General features: G+C 46.9%; 1 protein-coding gene across 5 annotated transcripts in view; it reads right to left on the bottom strand.

The window, feature by feature from the left end:
• Positions 1–26,320, bottom strand: part of MSRA (methionine sulfoxide reductase A) — a 316,653-nt gene that overhangs the window by 73,885 nt on the left and 216,448 nt on the right. For 4 of the 5 annotated variants that reach the window (XM_084766943.1, XM_084766942.1, XM_084766941.1 and 1 more), the window contains one exon: positions 10,554–10,660. The exons of the other annotated variant lie outside the window; for it this stretch is intronic. In XM_084766943.1, coding sequence (XP_084623069.1) covers positions 10,554–10,660 — 107 coding nt within the window. The remainder of the gene's footprint in view (positions 1–10,553; positions 10,661–26,320) is intronic. 5 annotated transcript variants of the gene reach the window in all.

Genomic DNA, 26,320 nt, shown 5'->3' with positions numbered 1-26,320 from the left:
GAGCTCAGCCCTCTTCTGCCCTGGTACTGACCCCCCAATAGGATCTGGGGGCTGAGCTCGGGCCCACCTCAGTTCAGAGCCATTGTGGTGATAAGAGTACAAGGGGACACCTCGAATTACAGATCCCAGCACTACAAAAGAGCGGTTCGAGGCGAAGAAGCCAGCCCAGTCTACAGAGCATAGCCTGCTTTGTCCTTCACAGGCCTCCCACTTGAGGCAGAAACTAGTGACCTTGACCTTGGCTCTAACCCGTCAGTGCAACGCACACAGCTTGAGTGGTGTCCCCGTGGCCCTCGTGGGTGACTGTGTTCAGGGCGCAGCACCACCAGGCTGCTCACTGGCGGGGCAGCAGGGTGCAGGGACCTGACACTGTGGGCCTTTTCTTCCTCCTCCACTAGCAGCCAGTGGGCGGGCTTGCTCCGCCAGCTGCCATAGCAACGGGAAGATGGCTCTGTGGTGCCCAGAACAGATGTCACATGGGCTGCTGTGCTTGTGTTGGGGGTGGGGAGCAGGGTGGGGACACCAGGGGAGGGGCTGTGTCTTTGGAGTTAAATGGTCCCACCAGAGGGAGTGAGTCCCATTTAGAGGGACTGCGGAGCAATAGCATCTATTTTCTTTCTTGTCCCAGCCCTTTAAGCTCTAAACATACATGCACAAACACAAATGGCCTTTCATCTCTGCTCCTGAGGTGCTGGAGGCTCACAGCTTTCTGGGCGGACATGAAAGCTGTTATCTCTCCAAGCTTTAAATGAGCATTGCCTCGGTGGCACAACTGCGAGCAGGCAGCGCTCTGCTGTCTTTTGGGGACTGGCCGGGAGGCTCCATTTGGGTGAGTCCAAGGAACCTAGAATCATGCAGAGCAGAGACCAATCAAGGGGAAATTGAAAGGCAAACACACTGGGCTCTGCAGACAACGACAAACCCAGCTCCAGGCTTCATAAGCTTGTCGCTGAAATGAAAGAGTCCCTGTGTCTCCTTCCTCCTCCCTGTGGGGTCTCTGATCATATCATGCCAAAGGCTATTTTATACAGACTAAACTGGGGCAAGGCTTATAAATCCACCCGAAGGCTCTTTGTCCCTAAAATAGATCTATCCTAGCCGAACCGCTGCACTTAAAAAATTGCCACTACTTTCCATTTCTCTTACACAGAACTGGTATATATGCATACATTAATATGATAAACCCACATATTCTTTGGTAAGATAAGGTATTATATGAACACTAGGAAAATGCCAGGCATCAGTGGCCCATTTTCCCTCTGCTTTTTGTCCAGTGCTGAGACCCCAACCTCAGACTTGGAGACACCATGGGAGAAGGCATAGGTGCTACCCTAACCAGATGTACGACAGTCATTACACATGTGGGAGGATGGGAAATGCTACATATAGTTATTTTGCACTGGGGTTTAATTCACAGGACCAGCATGCTCAGAGTGGCTGCTTTGTGCCAAGGAATGCCATAGGGAGGAGGGGGAGGCAAGCAAAGCCAAGACAATCTCATTCATCACCAAGAGGCAGAAACAGCACAGGAACTCTTATAATGGGTCTGATGAAGTGAGTGTTGCAAGCAAAGCATTATTGGAATGTACAGAGAGACAGGCATTCCAGAGTGTGAGGAGATGAGCAGGAAGACTGTGGCATCGACAGGGCACCTGATCTGTGACAGGCATGTTCCTTACATACAGCATGCCGGATGGGCCATAGAACCCCCTAAGAGGAAGTCACTTTCTATGCTTTCTAAAAGTCAGGAAACCCAAGCTTAGTGTGAGTTACAGTGCAAGGTCATTTGTCAAGGACATAGCTGTGCTGCCCTATGTATACACACACACACACACACACACACACACACACATCTGCCTACAGACTGACAGAAGAGGCAGCCCACACAGAATGCAGCTGCGAGCGTATCTGTCATTTTCTGATCTTCACCTAAGCAGCAAGGTTCAGAAGATCATGGGTTTCAAACAGTCCCTGCAGCTGTCCTGACACACCTTAAACACACAGCAATTAAAATAAAAAGAACCGTTCATCAGGATGGAGCCTAGCATCTTCACACACATCACAATGGGTGCTACTGGACTTTTCCATACCCTTGAACCATGAGTAGCGGTGGCCCCACAGGCAATTTGTATTCATTCATTTAAACATTACCCTATGTTGATAGGGTTTGTGTGTGTGTGTGTGTGTGTGTGTGTGTGTGTGTCTTCACCTTCAATAAGAGGAAACATCTCTCCAGCCCTGACAAGACTGCTGTATTTTATCAGCAATCTGGCCTGCTCCTGAAATTCTCAGGTGTTGGTGGTTCACTTGAATGAAAAGCAATGATCAAGAGTGAAAGACTGCCTGACAGTGTCCAGGTCTGCGCATCTCTAGGGAACTGCCACTCCAAGCCCAAAATCCCCCTGCAGAAGACTAGCTTCCTTGGCCCTGCAGTGAAGACCTATAACCACCAGGGGGCAGTAACACAAACTAGATTTGTTTCCTTCAGGCCTGACCGTGGATGTGCACAGTTTAATGCGAAAAGCCCATTATTACAAGCTTTTTCTCTCCCCACCCCCTATTAATGAACAAATGCCCAGGGGTAATGCAGAGATTTCTAAATACAGTGCAAGAAAGGGCAATCTGTACTCATACACAGGGAGTCTAACATGCAGTAATAAGTGGAAATGAAAATAATCACCAAGATGCAAGTGAGCCATTAGGCTAAAGAGCTGGCCCTCTGTCTGGCTACAAACACAGAAATGCAGATGCCTGGCTCACAGAAATGGGCATTTAAAAATATTTATTTCACAAGTTTCTATTTAGAGTTCATAATACTATCCATAATTACAACCTCCAAGCTCCAAGAGGGGTCTAGCAGGAATTGCATTCCTAGTGCAGAGCACAGGCAGGGATGGTTTCTCTTAGCCTAAGGTAAATGCATGAATTATTCAGGAACTTCCACAGGCGTTTTAAATCATAACTTCGTGCTGTAAACAATAGCACAAATAAAAAAATATTCTAAAGGATGAAGAGCTGTCTAATTCCCAAACCATAAAGCAGCCCCTGACACCCACATCTTCACGGGGTCTCCCAGTGGCTGCAGTGGCTTTATGTAAGAATCCTTTGGTGTGCTTACAGATTTTAAACACAGCAGTAAAGAGGATATAATAACACGGAACCGACTCATTTCCCCGAGAACAAAGAATCCGAAACGGTCCTGCCATTTTTGTGACAAAGGGGAGATTTTGCAGCCCTTTATTTTAACAGTTGTTTGGAATTTGAGGCCTGTAGAAAAGATGACACAGTTACTGCCAGCAGCCTGTCTCTGGAGTGACCCCATTACACCCCAATATTCATAAACTGCTAGACAGATTATGCAGTTATTATCCACACAACATGGCTGAAACACACATTGAATTCTGAGTCAAGTGACCATAACTCTCTAAACTTTCTATTGGGGTTGTTCTGGGCATGAGAATGTACCCCTCTGGGCTTCAGTTTCCTAGCAACAGAGGTAGGAGAACAGATCTTGCCCTATGCCCTTGTGCGGTGTGAAGGTCATTTGACATAATGGGAGGGAAAATGCTAAGAACCCTTGAGATTTATGAAGACTTTCAAAGTGTGTCTTCTCTCCACTTCACACAGGGTGCTGAGGCTGCGGGGACTAATCCAAGGTCATGGTGGGTGAAGGCAGAGCCAGCGCCCCAGCCGGCTGTTCTCATCCAAGGCTGTGATTCTTCCCAGCCCTCCACGGAGCTGAGCACACACAACACAGCTGTCTCCGTCTGCTCTGGAAAAATACCTCAGATGGAAAGGCACAGAGCACAACTGTGGACTTTGGTAAAGGGCAAGGTGTAGAGAGGCAGGTTGTATCCCAAGGCCCCTTCTCCTGCCTTGTAGATGGTTAGATTGTGTTTACACACCTTCTCTGAACACGGGAGGAAAGAGAAAGAGAGTAGCTCCCTGGTGTCTACTGTTCTCTCTTCTCCTCCTCCTGCTTCTCCCCCCTTTCTTCTCGTATCTCTCTCTGAAGCAGGGTTTCTCTGTGTAGCCTTGCCTATCCTGGACTCACTTTGTAGACCAGGCTGTCCTCGAACTCACAGCGATCCACCTGCTTCTGCCTCTCTGAGTGCTGGTATTGGCGCCATCACGCCTGCCTGTGTCTTTTCTTCTAAGGACACTAATCCCTCCATTGGAGTTCTCCCCTCATGATCTCATCCAACCCAAATCACCCAGATCAAAACCCATCGCACTAGGGGAGGGGAAGGCTTTAGCAGAGGAGCTTCAATGGAGAGAAGACAGAAATAAACAGTCATAATAACAGACAATATGATGGACTTGTTCACCTCCCAAATCTCTTTAATTTAGGTCAACAAATATTTGCAGACCATGTGATAAGAGCCAAGCACAGCTGCAGGCACTAGGGACAGGAAGATGAATGGGAGCCCCCAAAAGGATGGCTTAAAACAGAAAATGTCAGAGTAGGGTCCTAGGGAATTCTCTTCAGAGAAGGGTATGTGTGACTGGTGAGTGCCAGGGACAACACAGGGACAGGATGGTTACAACCGCCCTCCCAATATCTTTCTACACATAGCTCTGCTCAAAACATCTACAATATGAGTCTAGCAGCTAATCAGTACATAATTAATATTTGATAAGGTAATTAATTTATTAATTTACTGTGGAAGGGAAAGAGATAAGTCATTTTCAGCCTACAGATGCCTAGAAGGAGCCACATAGGATCCCTATGCACCCCCTGGGGTGGGGGATGTTGCCAGTCTGGCTGTACTCTGGTAGTGCTGGCATTATGGAATAATCATTGAATGTAATGGATTTCTGTGTTGGGCTGACATAATTAAAACTATTCTGGGGTCCAAAAGTGAAAAGGAATCAGCTTACACACACACACACACACACACACACACACACACACACACACACACACACACACACACTACATATGTGATGTAAATGCCACTGTAGGGTATGCGTGTGTATGTGTGTGTGTGTGTGCTGGAAGAAAGGAAGGGGAAAAAGGAAAATAGATATATAATGACATTTAATTCTTATAGAAAAATCTGTGGGGAAATTTCTTACCCAAAGAAATTAACTCAAACTCAAACATAGGAACTAAGACGGTACTAGAACATTCTTGTCAACCATCCAAATGTTATTTTGAAAAGAGAGAGGATGGAGAGAGGAGAGGGAGGGGAGAGAGGAAGGAAGGGGAGAGGAGGAGATAGGGAGGAGGGGAGGGAACAAGGAAGGGGGTAGGGGAGAGAGAGAGGGGGGGGGGAGAGAGAGAGAGAGAGAGAGAGAGAGAGAGAGAGAGAGAGATTTCTTTCACAAACATTCTCTAGCTCTTAGGATTACTTTTTACACAATTGTTCTCTGGTGAGCTATTTTATTTCAGGAGTGTTAAGTTAGGTCTTTTTTGAAGGTAGAGGGAATAAACATGCACACTTCGACCTCCTTGCAACACCAGATAAAGGCCACAAGACAGCAGTCCCTGCAACGGCACCTCTATTCAAATCTGTGGTTTTCAGGGAGCCAGAAATCCTAAAGCTTCCTTCAAAGACCCCAGGCTTTGGGGTGGAACTACATGTTGTACCGCACAAAAGCAAGGTGGCAGAAATTCCACTGGTAGCACAGATAGGGAGGTTATTTGAGAATACAATCTTTATGTCTCTTTCTCTTTCTGTGTCCCCCTCTCAGACACACACACACACACACACACACACACACACACACACACCATGCATGTAAGAACCTCCCTGGGAAGACGTGGCATCAGTGAGTATCTGGCTGCAATCTAAGTGGGAAGAGAACCAAGTCATGAAAGATGAGCCTTTATTCTAAACATTGCTGGCTGTTTTGAATCAATCACTACATACTGTTTTGCATGTTTTGGGGGTGTTTTTCTTTAAATTATACAGTGTATTGAATATAATCTGATGCACAGATGATAAGTGATAAATTGCCAAATAATTGAAAATTAAGATAAAAGTTATTGAAATTATTGAAAGAACATAGCTATATAGTGACGATCTAGAGGGCTGCACAGAGGGAAGAATAGGTGGTGGGTGGGTAGACAGGCTGATGGCATAGAGGTAATACAAACAGACGGGCGGCTGGACAGGCCAGGTGGGTAGGTGAAAGGAGGAATGGATGGGTGGGTGGGTAGATAGACAGATTTTCAAACACCGCTTTATATTTGAAATGTAGCAATTAAGAATATACCCCAGAAAGGTTTGTGTGTTTATTAGAGCCCAATATGCTCTAAAATGTACACAGAGGTAAAGTCTGATTTTTTCTCTCTCTCCCGAAAAAAAAAAAATATATATATATATATATTCAAAGAAACCATGTTTTCCATTAATGAGTCTTGAGGAGCTGGGATGGGTTTGGTCATATGGTTGGCCAAAATTCTCTTCCTATCTATTGCCTGTAAATTTAAAGACCCACAATCAACTGGAGGTTAAAATACTTACTTCCTAAATAAAAAGAAGTTACATTTTGAGTATGAGGGAATCCCACTCTGATCGCTCCCTCTCCGTTGCTCAAGGGCCTGATTCATTCAGGGGAGGATGGAAAGACGTCAGTTTAGGACAGGCTCGCATGAGAGAACAGTCCACAGTGTATGATAATCCACAGGCAACGCTATCCTCTGATTATCCTCTCCAAATATTTCCCTACAAATAATCCCACCACAAGACTCCTTAAGGATGGAGGTTTAAGCATAAAGACAAGATTAGGAATGTACTGCAAAGCCATCCTCAAAAGATGACGACACTACTTCCATTTTCTTGAATGGCCTCCGCTAACTAAGATGGGAAGTAGCCAGCGGGTTCCAATTAGCAGAACTCAGCCCTGCTAAGGCCATTACACCCAGCATGGAGTTTGGGTCTCACCCCTGATGGTCTGACCCTCCTGCTTGGACCTCCCTGCCTCCATGCCACAGCGCCAGCTCAGAAGTGAGAACATTTCTTCTTCAGGTTGCCAGTGGGCCTGGGACTGACAGCTCAGCCAACTTTGCAGAAAACCACAGTTTGGAGGGAAAATCACTTTTGGTTTCTGGCTCCTCAGCACTCCCGCACATCTAATTAGCTCAACAATTGGTCCCTGTGATAAAATCAGCTAATTTTATGTTCAAATGGCTGCCTTGTGGTAAACAGTGCAGTCACTCCAACACCACATATAAAGAAGTTGCTGAAGAAGCCGGTTCCTGCAGGTCACTGGGGGACAAACTAGCAGAGACTATCAAATTAGTAACCTCAGTCAACATTATAGTTAGTGCGTGAGGGTCCCTGCAGCCTCAGAGAGGATCAATGGCTAGGGTGGAGGCCTGTAATGGCGACCTCCGAAGGGGAAAAGAGGGCAGTGGAATGTGCGGAAGGAGCATCTAGTCTTAGGATAAACCTGGATGTTTGGGGCTGAGATTATGGAGGGTAAGGGTCTAACTGGCACTATGAAGAAATGATGCCCCTAAAAGCGATTATCTTTATCGTTTCAGAAATTTGCTCAAGGTCGGCCTTGACATAAAGCACAGGCAAGGCCATCCAGGGCTGCCCTGTGGCTATGGAGACAAAAGGCAGGACCTAGGACTAACCTAGATGGTGTAGGGCCCACTGGAGGTCAGAGTACTTTTAAGGCAAATGTAACAACAACAACAACAACAGGTTTTTTTGTCGAGTAAAAGCCAATTGTGTCGCCTTTCTTAGTTAGGTAAAGTATTGACTTACTTGGAGGTGGCCTATAGATATTATATCAGGTAGAAGAGAATGAGCAGAAATCCACAGAAACTCCCAAAGCAGAGACAAAGTCTCAGAATTACAGCAACACATGCAGTTTTTTAACAAAGATACAGAGAGATAAAACTGTGTCAAAGTGTAACTATTGCATCTACACATAGGTGATAGATAGATGATAGATAGATAGATAGATAGATAGATAGATAGATAGATTATAGACAGGTGATAGATGGTAAATGACAGACAGATATATAAATGATAGCTAAATGGAAAAATAGATGATAGATAGATAGATAGATAGATAGATAGATAGATGATAATAATGACAGAGAGACAGAAAGATAAATGATAGCAAAATGGCAGAGAGATGATACATAGGTAATTGGTGGATGAATAATCAAAGATCTGTAAAACATTTCATTCATATACAAAACTTAGACGAGTGATTGGCATCCAGTAAGCACCCTTTTTTGTGGCTGCAATCCTCCTATGACTATCTCTGCCCTTATAAGGCTGTTTAAGTATTGCATGCCACTCTGATTATAACTTCTGTATGGAAAGCTGTCTCCCACGTGATTGCATGATCAGAGCAGGAGGTCCTCCTGGGAAGCCATCAAGCTTTTCTTCCTCAGCTCCATCACAAACTCAGAGAACTCCTTGGTGGGATCAGCTTTGAGCCCTTGGAGCTAGCAGTGTTTCCTGGTTAGGGAGCAGAGCTGGTGGGAGCAGGGCACTTTGTGGATGATGGCTTCTGATGTTGTTTACACAGTGTGATAGCTAACTCTAGTTGTCAGTTAGGTACAACATAGAATTACCTTGGAAGAGAGTCTCAGTGACGGATTATCTACATTGGGTTGGCCTGTGGGGGGTTTGTCTTTAACTAAGCTCATTGATAAGGGAAGCCCCAGTCCACTGTGGGTAGCACCATTCCCTGGGCAGGAAGGTCCTGAACTGTGTAAGAGAGGACAAAGCTAACTGAGAACAAGCAGGGGGCAGCATGCATGCATTTTTTTCTCTCCCTACTGTTACAGAATGACTAGCTGACTCAAGTTTCTGCCTTGATCTCCCAGCAACGACAGACACTAACTTGGAATTGTAAGGCAAATAAACTTGTTTCTCTCCAGAGTTGCTCTTGGTCAGGATATGTGAGCACGGCAACAGAAATGAGACTAGAATGCACACACTTAACCCCAGCACTTCTCCTTCACTTCAGGCCCTGTGGCTCACTTGTATCTCCCATAGACCTTGCTGCTGTGGCCTGTCCGGAAGGGACTCTTCTTAGTGTTTGCAGCTCTAGGAGCTAATAATGCCTTTCTCATCATCTGCCATATACCTCTAACCTCCTACCACGAGCTGAAGTCTCCACAGCCAGAAGTGCAAGGCAACACCATGCATGATGGTTCCCAGGGATGTCTGCTCCTTCCCGGGGATGACAGGTGATTTCTTGAGGCCCGAGAAACCTGTTCTTGGCAGTGGCCAGCACAGGCCTTACTCCGTCTCTCTTCTACTCCTCCTGTCCTCTGATCCCGTTTCCTGGCACCAACCATCCCTGAAAGTCCTCACACACAAGCCCCTTGAGCTCTGCCATTTGTGGGACTCAGGCTGAGACAGACATCACAGTGGCCACCTAGGTACAGGTATGTAGATAGCCTTATTGTCCCCTGCCCCCATAGGTACATCATGAGACACTTTGGTTCCTGGTTCAACATCAAGATCTCTTGACGTTACAGTCTCCAGAAAGAAGTGAGAGAAATGTCACAAACTTCAGCCCAGACTCACAGAGGGAACCATGTATGGATAACAGCCACAGGAACTGTGTCCCAGGCTGCCTACCATGTCAGCCAAGCCGATTTCACAGCCTTAGATTTACTTATGATGGGAGGAAGGGACGCTCTCCACATCTCCCTCAGCAGTATCTCTCGTCACAGTGGAACTGACCAGGCCATATACCTTAACAGCAAACAAGCCGCATCCCAGGCTGCCCCTCACTCCCCCTCTACCTCTGGTGGCTGTCCCACACTATCAACAGCACCAGAGTTATCTACTCGCCCTATTGTTAAATCAGAAAATATCTTAATTAAAATTTGAGTATCATCACAGAACTCTAAAAATTAAAGCAACCCAAGTTGTTTTTAAGAGAACCAGATCTCTACTGGAGGAGATGTTTCTAACAGATTATAGAATTGATAATGAAGACGATTATTTCATGGTATAATGTACATATTCCTGGTAAATGCTTTTATTATAATTAAGTTGACTGTTGCTGGCAATGGAAAGTATATATCACGGGTTGATCTGTCTTCTAGAAAGGATCTGCTGGAGCCTTAAGCTCTTAGAACACAACCTTTTTGGAGTTGGGTCTTCATAAAACTCATAGAGTTACATGAGGGCACCAGGGTTAGCCTGAATCAAGCGAGGCCAGTGTCCTTATAAAAGCAGGCCTGAGCACGTGATATTTACAGGAAAAGGCACCTGGACCTGTCCTTCCATCAGGCCCCAGGAGAAGGCCCCTTTGCCACTGCCTTGATTCCAGGGTCCAGCTGCAGAAGACAGACAAGCAACATCTGTGGGGTAAACTGATTCTGAGAGACGGCATCACAGCTAGTCACCAGGATGAGTTGATTTTAAAGACAAATACACATCTTAGACTTGCACTACGAACATTTCTTTGGTGCAGTGACCCTGCTCAGAGACGGGCAGAAACGGCTAAAACACATGCCTGGGGTTATGGTTGCAGGTGGTCAGAGCCAAACTTCTCTCTAACACTGAGCTAGCCCAGGGCACATGGGCCTGGGGAGGCCAATGTTATGGGTGTCCTACCTTCTGGTACTCCTCTTTGGATCTCAGGGCTGTTTCCATCTGTGCAGCAGAGGTGGGATAGACTGCCGATCGGTACTGGGTGCCGTGGTCATTGCCTTGGCGCATGCCTGAGGGTGAGAACAGAGGATTATGGGGCTTTTGGACAATAGTGCTGGCACCGATCGACGTGCTTGCTGTGACCCGTTCTACCAAGTGCTTATTTTAATTTTGTCTTGATATCAATTTCTTGAAATGGGAATGAAATATATCTGTTTTAACTGTAGTAAAGAAGGCTAGGGAGGTGGTTCAGTTACGTGAGTGTCTTGCTTTTACAGAGGACCTGAATTCAGCTGCCGTCACCCATGTAGGGTGGCTTACCATCTGTAACTTCAGCTCCAGGGGACTCCTATGCCCCTGTGGGCACCTGTACTCAGTGTGCACATACCATTTCCCCACATGCATATAATTTTTTTTAAAAAAGAAGTCTTTAATTATAACAAATATCTCTTATCTTAGGTAAGTTTATCTGCTGGATGCTCCATAAACGATCATTTTATATGCAAGCACTTAATGGAGAATTTACTCCTTTGCCCCTATGATGCCAACTGTGTAGGGTGGTGTGCTCTAGGAGGGTCGGTTCTCATCACTGCAGCAAATACCCTAGAGAAACCCGCCTGTGAGGAGGATAGCACGGCTGGCTCCCAGTCTCAGAGTGCTCACCTCACAAACAGGAGGACGGGGAGGAGCTGAGGTCCCAATATCCCTTTTAAGAGTATGCCCCCAATGACCTAACTCCCACCAGGCCCCACCTCCTAAAAGTCTCACCACCTCCCAATAGTGCTATAAATTGGGAGTCTTCACATACACACACATCTGGGGGACACTTATGCAAACAGTAGAGAAGGGCCCAGCCAGCCCCCCAGTGCTTTCTTGAGGATAAGCAGAAGTCTTTGTGTAAGTAGTATTTAAATGTATGTTTTAATAATCATTACAGTTAAGACCAAGGGCTCAGGGACAAAGGTAAACTGAAGATTATTCATTTTGTTTGGCAGGCAAGAGAGGTGTATATAACACTATAATACATTGCTGCTCCGACCAACATCCTAGTAAAAATTGACTCTCGAGCTGGGGAGATGGCTCAGCGGGCTAAAAATGCTTGCTGTTCAAGTGTGAGGATCTGAATTAAAATTCCCAGAACACAGACACACAGACGACACACACACACACACACACGCACACGCACACACACATACACACAAATGGACTCTGACTAAAACTTTACACAACTGCATCACGTTTGACAAGACTTGGAATTGAATCGAAGAATGACTTACTTACATCTAGTTTTACCCATTTGTCCTTGTTCTCCCAGACTTCCCTGCTTCTTTCATCCTTAGCAATCCCAAAACAGCAGTGCTCTGACTGAAGTCTCTCATACATGCTAACCACTTTGCCGCCATCTGCTTTTCCCTAGTCCTCCTCACTGATGAACTCAGGGGGCCCCTTGCTGCCCTGAGCCCTCTCGTTCCCGTTGACCATCTGCAAGGCTGCATCTTTGGTCCCTCACCCCTTCCAGGCTTGAGTCACGTATGTCACATTCCCACCAGCATTCATGTGACCTGGCCCCTGCCCACTGTTTCTCTCGCTGGCTTCACTTTTCTCTTGATCTCCTGGCAGGAGGGGCCCTCCTTCCAACTCTGGGATAATCCATGTCTTCCTGGGCACCTCCCAGCCCTTCCTTTGTTTCCTGCAGCCCTTCGCCAATGCCTTCCACCCTAAGGAGATGAATACAGCAGGAGAGTGATAGAGCAGAGCAAATGATCTGCTGCAGGACCCTGTCCCACAGACGGACACAAACGCTTCTCAATGGACTGTATGAAAAATCCCGCACAGACAAATGTGTTTCACGTTTGGTTCCTAGCTGCTTGCAGTGCTGTGGAAGGTTCTAGAAACTGTAGGAGGGGAGGTAGCTGTACTTACTTCCTGTAGCTGCAGGAAGTCAGTAACTCGGGGAGGGGGTGTTTATTCCTGAGCCCATTGTGCCTTGTCCTCTGTCAGAGGGTGAGCATCCTCGGTCTTATGCTCTGTCTGCACCATGGGGCTCAGAGACAACAGAGCTAAGTCTGTAACCCCAGGCTGAAAAAAACCCTTTCCTCTTTTGTTTCAGTCAAATCTTTGGTCGCGGTGATGAAGAAGTCACTGACGCAGTGTGCAGACTGAGCGAGGGGACTGACAGAGCCTTGTCCTGCAGGTTATCTTACGGCAGTGTTCATCCCACCATCTGACTCCATCGCTGCCTCCAAGCTCCTCCACACCTCACTCCTCTCTCCAGGAACAAAGCCAGGGGCGTCACTTTCATACTCCTCATTATTGGAGCAAACGAGGATGGAGAAAGCGAGCACGGTCTGTAAGTCGCTCCTATAAAACACACTTATGTTCACAGATGGATGCTAGCCTGAGAGTTCCAACTTGCTGAGGCCGTCTTTAGGTTTTCCAAGGGCCAGCACACTGACCACCTCTTCTCCATGTGCTATTCCTTAGAAATGCTCTCAAAACACAAATCAAAGCCTCCTTCAAACAATCTGTTGGGCTTAGATTGTAAATGTGTTCAACTCCTGAACATTAAGTCACAGCACCCCAGGAGACAACAGAAATGTGAATGTCGGTTAAGCTTCGACCTCCCGTTAACTGGTACCCACCAGGAGCTAATAAACTGCCAGCTAGGGAGAGTGTTAACTAGGTCACTGAGGGGCGGCGTGGTGGGGAGGTAGTGAAGAAATCAATTAGTATCTTTAAAGTAAGCCCTCACTGGTAAAATACAACGGGTGCTTTCTATTCACAGCCACTTCAGCCTCTGCACCGCTCACACCCTGAGCACAGCATCGTCAGTCCTTGAATGGCCCCATGCATTCTTGGACATAGGCCTATCCTTCGATGCCCACCCAGTTGTGACACACAAAAGTATCTCTGCACATTGCTACATGTCCCCTACGGAGCAAAACTGCCTCTGGCTGAGACCATGTTTATGTTAAGTCCAATATCTTTCCGTACAGCCTTTGTGTTCAAGGCAGCTGAGGGGGGAGAGGTGGGAGTCGGAGGAGGTTGCAGACCAACAGCTCCAAAGGCATCGTGGAGGTCCTCCACACACGTATTTGTGTTTGTATTCACTAAGTTCCATGGTCACTGGTGTGGTTTTGTTTTAATGTATACATTTAATTTTAACTTTTATTATTACGTTTACAATTTCACATTCACACACTTTGCAAACTGACTTTCTCTGAATTCAAGAGAATACAAGATTTTTTAAAATTCATTTTTGTCAAACAGCATTTTGAATTGAAAATATTTTATATCATATGTTCTGATCTTTCCCCTCCCTCAGTCCCTCCCAGATCACCCCCTCCCCACCCCTCCCTCAGTCCCTCCCAGATCACCCCCTCCCCACCCCTCCCTCAGTCCCTCCCAGATCACCCCCTCCCCACCCCTCCCTCAGTCCCTCCCAGGTCACCCCCTCCCCACCCCTCCCTCAGTCCCTCCCAGATCACCCCCTCCCCACCCCTCCCTCAGTCCCTCCTAGATCACCCCCTCCCCACCCCTCCCTCAGTCCCTCCCAGATCACCCCCCTCCCCACCCCTCCCTCAGTCCCTCCCAGATCACCCCCTCCCCACCCCTCCCTCAGTCCCTCCCAGATCACCCCCTCCCCACCCCTCCCTCAGCCCCTCCCAGATCACCCCCTCCCACCCCTCCCTCAGTCCCTCCCAGATCACCCCCTCCCCACCCCTCCCTCAGCCCCTCCCAGATCACCCCCTCCCCACCCCTCCCTCAGCCCCTCCCAGATCACCCCCTCCCCACCCCTCCCTCAGTCCCTCCCAGATCACCCCCTCCCCACCCCTCCCTCAGCCCCTCCCAGATCACCCCCTCCCCACCCCTCCCTCAGCCCCTCCCAGATCACCCCCTCCCCACCCCTCCCTCAGCCCCTCCCAGATCATCCCCTCCCCACCCCTCCCTCAGTCCCTCCCAGATCACCCCCCTCCCCACCCCTCCCTCAGTCCCTCCCAGATCACCCCCTCCCCACCCCTCCCTCAGCCCCTCCCAGATCATCCCCTCCCCACCCCTCCCTCAGCCCCTCCCAGATCATCCCCTCCCCACCCCTCCCTCAGTCCCTCCCAGATCACCCCCTCCCCACCCCTCCCTCAGCCCCTCCCAGATCATCCCCTCCCCACCCCTCCCTCAGCCCCTCCCAGATCATCCCCTCCCCACCCCTCCCTCAGCCCCTCCCAGATCACCCCCTCCCCACCCCTCCCTCAGCCCCTCCCAGATCACCCCCTCCCCACCCCTCCCTCAGCCCCTCCCAGGTCACCCCCTCCCCACCCCTCCCTCAGCCCCTCCCAGATCACCCCCTCCCCACCCCTCCCTCAGTCCCTCCCAGATCACCCCCTCCCCACCCCTCCCTCAGTCCCTCCCAGATCACCCCCTCCCCACCCCTCCCTCAGCCCCTCCCAGATCATCCCCTCCCCACCCCTCCCTCAGTCCCCCCCAGATCACCCCCTCCCCACCCCTCCCTCAGTCCCTCCCAGATCACCCCCCTCCCCACTCCTCCAACTAGATTCATTCTATCTCTCTCTTTTGAAAACTAACAAGCAAATTTTTTAAAAGGAATAATGAAAACAAAGACACAAGAAACACACACAAATACAAAGGTGTACACACACACACACACACACACACACACACACACACACACACACACACAAATACTACTGAGGTTGTTTTCTGTCAGCATCTACTGCTGGGCTTGAGGCTTGCCCTTAACTTTGTATACCCTGTGAGACTCCATTGTAGAAAAAGAATGTTTCCTCTGCAAGTGGTTGTCAATTGGATATAACTTCCTGGTTATGAACGGGAACGCAGGTCTACTTTCTCCTCTTAGTGCTGAAACCCCATCTGGCTTGAATCTGTGCAGGTCTTGTGCATGCTGCCACAGCCTCTGTGTATTCGTATGTGAGAGAGTCTGCCATGTCTGGAAGACACTGTTTCCATGGTATCATCCATAGCTCTGACCCTTACAGCCCTTCTATCTCCTTTTCCAAATAGTTACCTGAGCCCTGGGGAGAGGAGTTTGATGAAGACATCCCACATGCAGGCAGAACATTGTATACATAATAATAAATAAATAAATCTTTTTTTTTTAAAAACTGAGTGTTCCAAGGCAGCATTTTAAGTGACTTTTAAAATCTAAAACAACAGACTTGGGGTTAGTGAACATTTAATTTAGTATGTACAGTTTAGATCTAAGGCTTTCAACTTTATAAAGAAAATCACAAAGGGTCTTTGTAGCTTCTTATTTAAAAATCTGGGCATGAGAAAAGAGAAGCATAAAAGTAGCACCTACTTCTTGCTGGTGACCAGTGTGGCTACCACACTGCCCAGGAATCTCTCTGCATCTGTCCTGTCTCATGGTGCCCATGGAAACAGCATTCATTACCAGGGACGAAGATAAATATGATGGAACAAGATAGAATTGTGCTTCTTTTTCAGTTAAATAAGTGAAACTTTATTGGAGTAGGGAGTTGGTGGCTCTGTGGTCACCAGGGACTCAGATTCCTTTTTCACTCAATTATTTTTGGCATGTGGCTTCACTCTCAAGGACAAACACCGTCCTCTGGTCTTGTAACCCACCATGGCCAAAGTGCAGACTAAGAGAGGGGAGGAAAAGGAAAAGGGAACAGACAAAAGCTCTCACTTCCTACCTCTTTATCTACAGTATTTTTATTTATTGTTGTTGTTGTTGTTGCTGCTGCTGCTGCTGCTGTTGCATTTGTGTATGTATGACGTGTGGAGGACATGTACATGCCATGGTACATGTGTGGGGGACAGAGGACAAGTTTGTGGAGTCAGTTTTCTCCTTCACCTTTATGTGGGTTCTGGGGTATCAAACTCATGTCTCTAAGCTTTCACGGCAAGTGCCTTCAACCCACTGAGCCACCAGCCTGTCCTGACTTCATCCATCATTAGACAGCCTTCCTAGAAGATTCATTCTGCATCATCAGTTACATCTCATTGGTCAGAACCTGGTCACATGGCCATACGTCCTGACCTCCCCAACTCCACTATGCTTGGACCCAAGACCTCCCCTGAGACCACACCCTCCCTCGACTTCTCCTTCCCTCTCGACTGCTCTCATTTCCTTACAGGTTCTCCCTTCACCCCTCTGTTCTGCTCCAGTCATAGGCACTGAATCCCTGCCTCAGGCGCTGCATCAGGCATGCTGACTCTACGATAGTCACCAATTCTGTTCTCGTTCAAACTGATTTACAGCCCGCCTTTGCATTCTATTGTTTTCTGCCTTCTGTCATTCTCAGTGAAAGTCCACAGTCATATATACCACCCCGCCCCACTTAGGATGGTGCATTGATGTCCTGTGGTTGACTCCTCATGGGAAGGGGCTTAGGGGCTATGGCTCAGTCTACAAAATTCTCAGCGCCTCCAGGTGCTTCTTCAAAATCTACCACAATGGAAAGGAAAATCACTGAGGAACGGCTCAGAACTACAGTCAGTTCATACACATGGAAAGCTGGTCTTCTACTCCTTGCTTAAGAACTGACCCACTAGTTTGTGTCCACAGAGATGGCATTGAGAGTCTGCACACTGCAGTGGCACAGAAGACCACAGCTCACACAGCTCATCCCAGCATTGCCTCCTCTCTGGGGCTGGAAAGCAGGATCTCCCTGGGGGAGGACACCATAGTGCTCCAGCACCACAGTGCTCCAACATGACTCTCTCTCTCTCTCCTCTCTCCTCTCTCTCCTCTCCTCTCCTCTCCTCTCCTCTCCTCTTCTCTCTCTCTCTCTCTCTCTCTCTCTCTCTCTCTCTCTCTCTCTCTCTCTCTCTCTCTCCCTCCCTCTCTCTCTCTCCTCTATCCCCTCTCTCCCCGTGACACAGAGCTTCTTCCTGCAACCCAAGAGCTCTTCTTGGCACACCTGGCCTTTCTCTCAGGTGTTTGAGATGAACCCCATGAATATTGAACAGTCTCACTCTACCTGACTGGAAAATTAAGTCTGTCAATTTTAGCTGACAGCTCATTTTAAATTTAAAATGAGAAAATGAATGGATAGCCCTTGTTTCATCAAAAGGGAGGTAGAGAGGGCATCAAAATAGTTTACAAAGCCCGAGGAGATGGTGCAGCAAGTAAAGTGCTTGCTGCTCTAGCATGAGGCCCTGAGTTCCATCTCTGGTACCCACCAAAAGGCTGGAGCACAGTGGTGTGCACGCATAACACCAACACAGGCCATCAGTGATCACTACAGATCACCACCACCAGTGAGATTTTTCAGGACGCTTACAGAAACAACACCAAGCAAACACACATGGCATAAAATGCAGAAAGTGAGCTAAGCGTTAGCAACCACACATCCAGCACTCTCCACCGCTGACTATCAGTGCAATCTGACAGCTGCTTCAAGCACTCCTACCGCCTTGGCTTCTCTGCCATGATGGATTGCACCTTGGGCTGTGACAAAAATAAGCTCTTTCTCCCTTAAGTTGTTTTTGTCAGGTTATTTTAACACAGCAACAGGAAACAAAACTAAGACAAGATTTAATACTGAAAAGTATGTAAAGCATGTATACACATGAATCAAAGTACACAGAACATAGTACAGGATTTATTCAAATGGGCACTTCGGTGTTACAGTAATATGATGGTATCATTATTTATTATCATGAGGTGAATGCTCATCAACATAAAGAAATGGAGTGCTCCTCCAGCTCACATTGATCCACCTGCCACTGCCTCCCGAGTTCTGGGATTAAAGGTGTGCGCCACCACACCACACCCTTTCTATAGGTTTTTTTGGGGGGGGGGTCCTATTTTTGAAATTTATACAAATAAAAAATTATGGTCGTTTCAATCTCACATGTTTGTTTGTTTGTTTGTTTGTTTGTTTGTTTTCATTCTTTGGCATCAGACCATCTCTTGAATGATCCCCACCCACTATGGGTGCATTCATCCTGTGATGAGCATGTGCAGCTGGGGCTGCCAAGGGCATTCTCAACATGCACCCTGCCTCATGTATACATGATGTTCTCATGGCTGCATAGCAGGAAATGGAGCCGTTGGTGAGTGGGATTTGCAGATCTCCAATGTGACTGTATGTAACCACTTTCTGGAGCAGTGGCCCTGATTTGCAAAGCCTGTGTCGCTCTATTCAGAGTCCCGACGCTCTGAGTGAGTCTGATATTTTACTTTCTGTCAGTCAGCTTGGTTCATGATGTACTCTCACTTTGTCTTAATTTGTATTTTCCTAATTGATAATGATGTTGTTTTAAAATTTTATGCTTCTCTGCTGCATACCTTGGCCACATTCCTTTGCAGTAATCTATGTTTCTAAAAGATCGACGTCATATATTTTAAATACCCTGGATATAAATCTGTTATCAGATATGATCTCATCACTCTTGGCATTTTCTTTTCAAGGGTTTGGTTTAATTTTTATTTATATCTAAATTATGTGTCTGAGTGTTTGCCTTCATGGACACCTGGTGCCTTCAGCAGCCAGAAGGTATAGGTCCTGTGCAACTACAGTTACAGGTGGCTATGAGCTACCATGATGCACTGGGAACCAAACCTGGGTCCTTTGTAAGAGCAGCAAGTGCTCTTAACTGTTGAGCCATAGTTCCAGTCCCTACAGTGCTTTATGATAAGCCTAAATTTTGAGGTGGATGAGTTGATCAAACTTATTTTGCCTTTTTGGTTATCGCTTTTGGTTCCTTTTATAGGAAACACTTCCAGATCCCACATCACAATGAAGTCATTCACCTAAAGTTCTGCATAGTTTACTTTTGGCTTTTATGACTTAAATGTACAAGAAATTGGATGCTTTTTTGTTTGTTTGTTTGTTTGCATGGCATGAGGCAGAAACTCAACTGATTTTTCTCCATAAGAAAAGAATCTCACCCTGCCACCGCCCCTTAAAAATGTTCTTTATTAATTAAGCTATCCTCTCTGCAACTTCTGAGGTGCTCATGGTGTCTGTCCTCCTCTCTGGGCTCAAGCACATCCACTGCTTACTTCTCTCCCCTGCCCTGTTTATCCACCCCCAGATCCAACGCAGAGCAGCTTAGCAGGTGCAGCTTTACAGTGACGCAAGACACGCAGAAGAAAAGGCTTATGTGTTCTTGTTGTTACATAAGAAAACATTTGCTTTTATAAATATTGCAAATCTTTTCTTTTAAGGAGGGGGTTGAAGAGGAGAGAGTAAGAATAGCAATAAAGCAGCCGCAGGATGGTAGGATTCCACTGGGGCTTGTACTAAATTTACAAAACAGTCCAAGAGGAATGACGTGGTCACAAGCCCCTTACTGGATCTTCCAGCTGCCCCACAGCAAAGTGAACACTATTAGAGATGTGTTAATGATGCTTATCTTCAGGGAATCTCTTTCTGAAATTCTTGTGGCTGAACCTAATAGTTTTCTTTTTGCTCGTGCAAAGGGCATTTAGTAAAAAGGGGCTGCTAACCAACCCTCCTGCTTCTTGAGTGCCTGGGAGTGAGTCTAGGCTCCTGGAAGCTAACGTATCTTTGGTTGATTACTTCCCTTAGTGCTCACTTTTAGAGCTCAAAGGCTAAGTAGGAGTTTTAGGAGTTAACAAGAGGTAGCAGATGTCATTTTTTTTTTTTACCACATCCCATTGGTCAGAACTCAGTCACATGACCACTAAGAGATGAGGAAAACGGAGAACTGGGAAGAAGTGAGCTGTACTCAGTCCTTCACTTTGCTTCTCTCCTGGACTTCAGTCTGAAGGAAGGTCCCCACCCACACCAGTACAAGGCAGATTGGAGGTTGTAACGGAGCTGGGACTGGTGGCTCACATCTCTAATAGCAGCATTTGCGACTTTGAAGCCAGCTTGGGCTACATGATGAGTTCCAGGCTGCCCTGGGCTACAGAGTGAGTTCTGAAAAACCATAACAAACAAAACCACAGCAGTTGCCCCAACACGTCGCTGTTAAGTAACATGCATGCACACAGTAGGGCTTTGTACAGACTCTTTTCTATGCTTTTCTCACTTGTGAATACCAAGAAATACTAAGAATACTAAGAAAAGTCGTGACTCTGGAAGCCGTGTTCATCTTTTAATCTACCCAGGGGACACTCTGTTCAGTTTCCCTGGTAAACACTGAAATGGTGAACCATGTGCCCTGGGATCCACTTGGTCACGGACACTGTCTTCAAGTTGCCACTGATTTCAGTTTGCCCACAGTCCACTGAGGCATTCTGCATATGTGTTCCTTGGTAAGGCCGTCCTGTGATTTTGTTTTCTCGTGTGCTCAGATTTGGGTATCAAGACTACAGGGAGGCAGGGAACAAACTTCCATTCTCCTCAGAGGTTAGAGGACATCCCACAAGACAGCAACCATTTCAGTTTCGTGAAAATTCCTCACCAAAGTATTCAGTTTCTCTAAGGATCCCAGGCTCAATTCACTTTTGGGGCTCTGTTTTTAAGGGGCTTGCTTTCCATGTAACTTTCTTCTCAAGTCCATGGCTCCAGATGTCCTCTGAGTCTGCCGATGTCTCTGGTGTCTGCAGTGAGATTCCATTTTTTTTACTCTTCATCCCGCAACTCTCTGCCTTATTTTGTTGTTGCTGTTGCTGCTGCTGTTGCTGACCGACTGTACTAACGTTTTACCAGCTGCACATACATTTGTAAAGTCGTGACTTTCATGGTCATCTCTGCAGCTGGTCTGAACTCCACATCGTTGGCTTATGTTCTTACCTACCTCTTTCCTGCTGTTTGAGGTTGTTTTGTGGTATAGATGCCCTTCTCACAGATGGGCTTAAGATCAGGTTAGTCATGCCCTGTGAACTCGCATATACAGCATCCGAATCATCACCTCATTAAAATATGTTCTAACTTCGTTTATGATTTATTATTAATAACTATGTTTAGTGGTGATTTTTCTTGTCAGCAAAACAAGAAACAACTGTTCGTTTGATTGTTTGTTTGTTTGTTTTTTAAGACAGGATCTCTCTGTGTTATCCTTGGCTGCCCTGGACTCGCTTTGTAGACCAGGCTGGCCTCGAACTCACAGTGATCCACCTGCCTCTGCCTCCCAGAGTGCTGGGCTTAAAGGCGTGTGCCACCACACCTGACACAAGAAACAACTTTAAAAGGATTTATTTTGGCTTGTGGTTTGAGGGGAAACAGTGCCTCAAAGTGGAGAAAGACATGGTGGCAAAACTTTCCACATCTGCTTGCTTACCTCACTGTAGATCAGGAAGCAGAGACAGGACAAGAAGCAGGATCACACTGTAAGCCTCAGGCCTGCCCCAGCAAGCTACTTCCTCCTGCTAGCCCTCACCTCTTAAAGGCTCCACAACCCCACAAAAACAGAGCCACCTGTTGAGGATCAAATGTTCACACATAGGAGCCTGTGGGGGACATTTCACATGCAAACTAAAATGCTAAGATGGTTAGAAACGAAATTTTCTTTTTAACTTAAGAGGATTTTCCTGGATAACTTTCTACAACTGATTTCTAGTAGAACGTTACAATGGTAAGAGAGTTCTAATCTATGTGATTTTAAATCCTTTGGCCACACTAATCCTTTTCTGGCCTAGTGTATGTTCTGTGTATGACTGAGAAGACAGGCCACTTCCAGGTACAATGCTTCCTATGTGTCCAATAAGTTAAGGGCTCTGAGCTTCTCACACCTTCCATGTCTTTAGTAAGGACCCCAAACCCCACCTTTTCTGGTGTCCTCAGTCCTCTTCTGCCTGTCTTGTTTCCTGCTTCCTTTCATCTTAATCAGTTCATTCCTAACAGTTGCCAGCTGTTTGTTGGGATGTTTTCAGTGTGTTCTAAATATTTTATCCAACATTTTAAGTTGTTTTCAGTGTGTGAGTTGAACTGAATGGCCCGGCCTGCCATTACTGGAGCCCAGGAACTCCAGTTCCCATCAACGCTATCAGCCCCGATCTTCTCCTTACCTAATTTAGGGCTCGCGCATGAAGTGCAATAGTTCTTCTGGCTTCATATTTTATTGCTCAAGTGCAAAATTTTCAAATTCTAAATGATGATGTAAAATGTGTGCGATTCCTCTGAATGTTTCCAAAAGCCCAATTATCTCCCTCTTGCTAATCCTTAACAGCATGTATGAAATTGTAACGGACACCGCAGGGGTTCACAGCCACTGGCAAATGTGCAGCTGTTTCCAGTCACCCCGGGTCATGCCTCCTCCTCTCTGAAAGCGTCACGTAACAATGTGAAGTCGCATGCCTTCCCAGAGGAGGAACACAAAGCTTGGAACTGAGCCCCGCAGAACAAATTCCATCTTTGTCACAGAATGCTAACGTACTAGCGGGGGCCAGACAAATCCTCTTGGCTCACCGGGGCGGTCTGTCCATCTGCAGAATGGGTCTAACTTTCACAGGTGCCGTTAAGAATCAAATAGGGTTTTACATACATAAGCTTCCAAGCACCATAGCCAGCATAGAAGTGCTCCCCACTAAGAGTCCTTCCATCAGTTTGGAGGTGCCAGGCCCTCACAACATGGAAAGGCAGAGCAAACCTGTTCCATAGGAGCAGTCAGTGAAAGAGACAGTGCAGACAGCGGGGCACTGTGCACATGTATGATGATGCTACACAGGGGACACTCACTTGAGAGAACAATTAATAAAGAAAAATACCAGGTCCTTTGTTTCATTTTTCTCTGTTCCCTGAAATTCTTAAAAGAACGAAACCCTTTGCAGAATTCATAATGCTGGGTCTGAGCCACTTTTGCATTTTGTGTGTGTGCAGCTGTTCCCTCACTACAAGCAAGCACATCTGCTCATTAGCAATACAATATAATTCCCACTGTCTAATTATTTGCAGATGATAGATTTCTTATACATGATCTAAAAAAAGGATAGTCCTTCAAAACTGGTGACTTATTAAAAAAAAACCCACTAACTTAAAAGGGTCAGCACAATAAAGTTCAGATATTAATTTGGCAAGTTCAGATATCTGTACACCAGCACTTAATTGCCCACTTGATAGGAAACAGGAGGGAAATGGGATTTTTTTTCTCCCTGTAATTAATATTCCCCAGTAGACAGCATGGGGGTGTGCATGGGGGAGACCCTGGCTCCTCTTCCGTGCACCTGGAAAGAGGCTATAGGGCAACCACACTGAAATGACTAGAGTGATGTTTGATGGGGCACGGGTATATGAAGGGGGCATGCAGGCCCGAGGGAACTGACGAGAGAGGCAGTGTCCTTGGAGGTCTGTGGAGATGACTTGGTGGCTCACGTCTGTACGCCTCATGGTGGAGGCGGAAGCTCAGATACGTAGATGTCCAGAGCTCTTTGGCCAGCCGGTCTAGCCAGTTGGTGAGTACTGAGTTTATTGAGAAACCCCATCTCAAGAAACAAAGTAGAAAGCCACAGGCAGGACACCTGTTATAAACTTCTGGCCTCTACAAGTTTATGTACATCCACACACACAAACACAAATACACACTACACACACACACACACACACACACACACACACACACACACACGTGCGTGCACATGTGCCCCCATGCACACATAGAGTCCTTGTGGTTTTCCAGCCTTAAGTATGAGCCGTGGAGCCCTGCATAGATTTGCCTTTTTTTTTTTTTTTTGCTTACCCTCACTCTCACTGGTAAGTTCATCTGCTGTATTGCTGAGGTGTGTCTTCACTGATACTAAACTACTTCTTCAGGATTTCAGTGTAGTCTGAAGGCCAGCAGCAATCCAGGAATTCTCTAGGCCTCCAGTGCCAGACTGCAACTGCAGTGACATCCATCTGCATGAACTCAATCTCTCTCTCTCTCTCTCTCTCTCTCTCTCTCTCTCTCTCTCTCTCTCTCTCTCTCTCTCTCTCAAGTTAGAAAACCCTGATAGACACACAGACCAATCATTCAGCTTGGGGTAAGGGCTGAGAAGGTCAGAAGCTACACAGATGACGAGGGCACGCGTCCTCCTTTAGCCTGGGCAGGGCAAGGGAGACCTCGGTGAAGACAGCAGAAATCAGGAGGACAGGAAGGAGCCAGGCTTGTCAAAGGCTGTCGGAAGACTTAGCAGTAGGGCCAGACTCTAGAGCAAGAAAATGTATCTTCAAGAAGTGAAATGAAAAAAATAAAAAAAGGAAGGCCGCTGTATCTGAGAAGCTCTGGGCAGAGAGAGGGAGTTTATCTAAGGTCACACTGGACACCATAGAGTTTATAAAAGGCCCCAAAGAGAATAGACAGCCATTGAAGGGCTTGAAGCAGAGGAGGGCCTTGGTTTGTAAATCAATGCTATGGACAGCGGGTCAGGGACGAGCAGTGGTACAGGAATTAGCAGGCTTGGAGGCCACTGAGGATGGACCTCTCCCTCACAATCCACTTTAGACTCTACCTGCTATTTCCCTCGTTCCTCTGTAAGGAGAAGCTTCATTAGAAAGGGAGTTGAGAAGCATGAAGTGAAGGCACTGGGCTTTGTTGAGGCCTAGCAAGTGACAGTTACTTCTTCCAAGGCTAAAGAATGGACTCTGAGTTCACCCTCTCCGACCTGGCTTGGAGACACAACATTCTGACCCGCTCCACAGATGAGAATGCCACATTAGAATGACCTGCTCCACAGATTAGAATGCCACATTAGAATGACCTGCTCCACAGATGAGAATGCCACATTAGAATGACCTGCTCCACAGATTAGGATGCTTCCTTCTTTAAGGGTTAATCCAGATGCTCTTGTCAATCACCCAGCCAGGAGAACACCCCTCATGAAGGTTGACTCACCATAAGACATGCTAAGGAGATGGGCGGAATAATTATGCCCTTAATGAGTTAACAGGCTGTACTTCCCAGAAGCCCCTCCCCATTATGCAGCAGCTTGCTGCACGTCATCCGAGCAGCACTGCAGAACCTGCCTTCTTTTCTGAGTTCTAACTCAAAAGTGCAACTTTTCCTTTTACCTTATTTTTGGACGCTAGCTAAAAGCTTATGTGTTTCCTGCCTGTCTGGGCATTTGCATTCATTCGCTGAAGTCCCCGCTGAGTTCAGATTGGGATGGTGACTTGACAGTTCTGTCCTGCAGCTCTGCCATCCCTGAGGCCCATGATGGCCCCACTGCATCCATGTGCAAGATCAGGGCAGGAAAGAAGAGGGAAGAGGGCATCCTGCCACTGAGTGCACAGAAGAAACACAACGCTCCATTGCACCCATACACAGAGGAGGGTGGTGATGAGGATGAGGATGATGATGATGAGGAGGAGGACAAGGAGGAGGAGGATGACTGCGGAGGAGGAGGAAGATGAAATGATGCTGAGCTGGTAAACATCCTTCCTAGAAGTACACAGAGCCCAGAGCTTGACCCCATGGCACTTACTAATGCTTACTTGTCAAACTTCCAATACACGCCATACTTACTCCAACGCATATGGAAGTTTGAGTCTTTTCTTAAATATTTATTTCATTTTTATGTGTATGAGCGTATGTTTGTGTACCATGTGCATACCTGGTACCTGCTCAGGTCAGAAGAGTGCACTGGATATGCTGGAGCTGGAGTTATGGACACTTGTGAGCCACCATGTGGGTGCTGGGAATTGGACCTCGGTCCTCTGCAAGAACACAGGTGCTCCTCATTGCTGAGCTGTCTCTCCAGCCCCAAAGTCTGGGCCTTTATTAGTGGGTGCATGGCTGCATACCCAGCTAAAATTATAAGCTTTCCAAGTGGAGAAATAGATACTGGGTCAACAGCCACTGTAAAGAGGCCATGACTCCCAAAGGAGTATCTAGAA

This window comes from Acomys minous (genome assembly GCF_964271855.1).
Source record: "Acomys minous genome assembly, chromosome: 18".
NCBI lineage: Eukaryota > Metazoa > Chordata > Mammalia > Rodentia > Muridae > Acomys > Acomys minous.
This window is presented reverse-complemented; position numbering and strand designations above follow the sequence as displayed.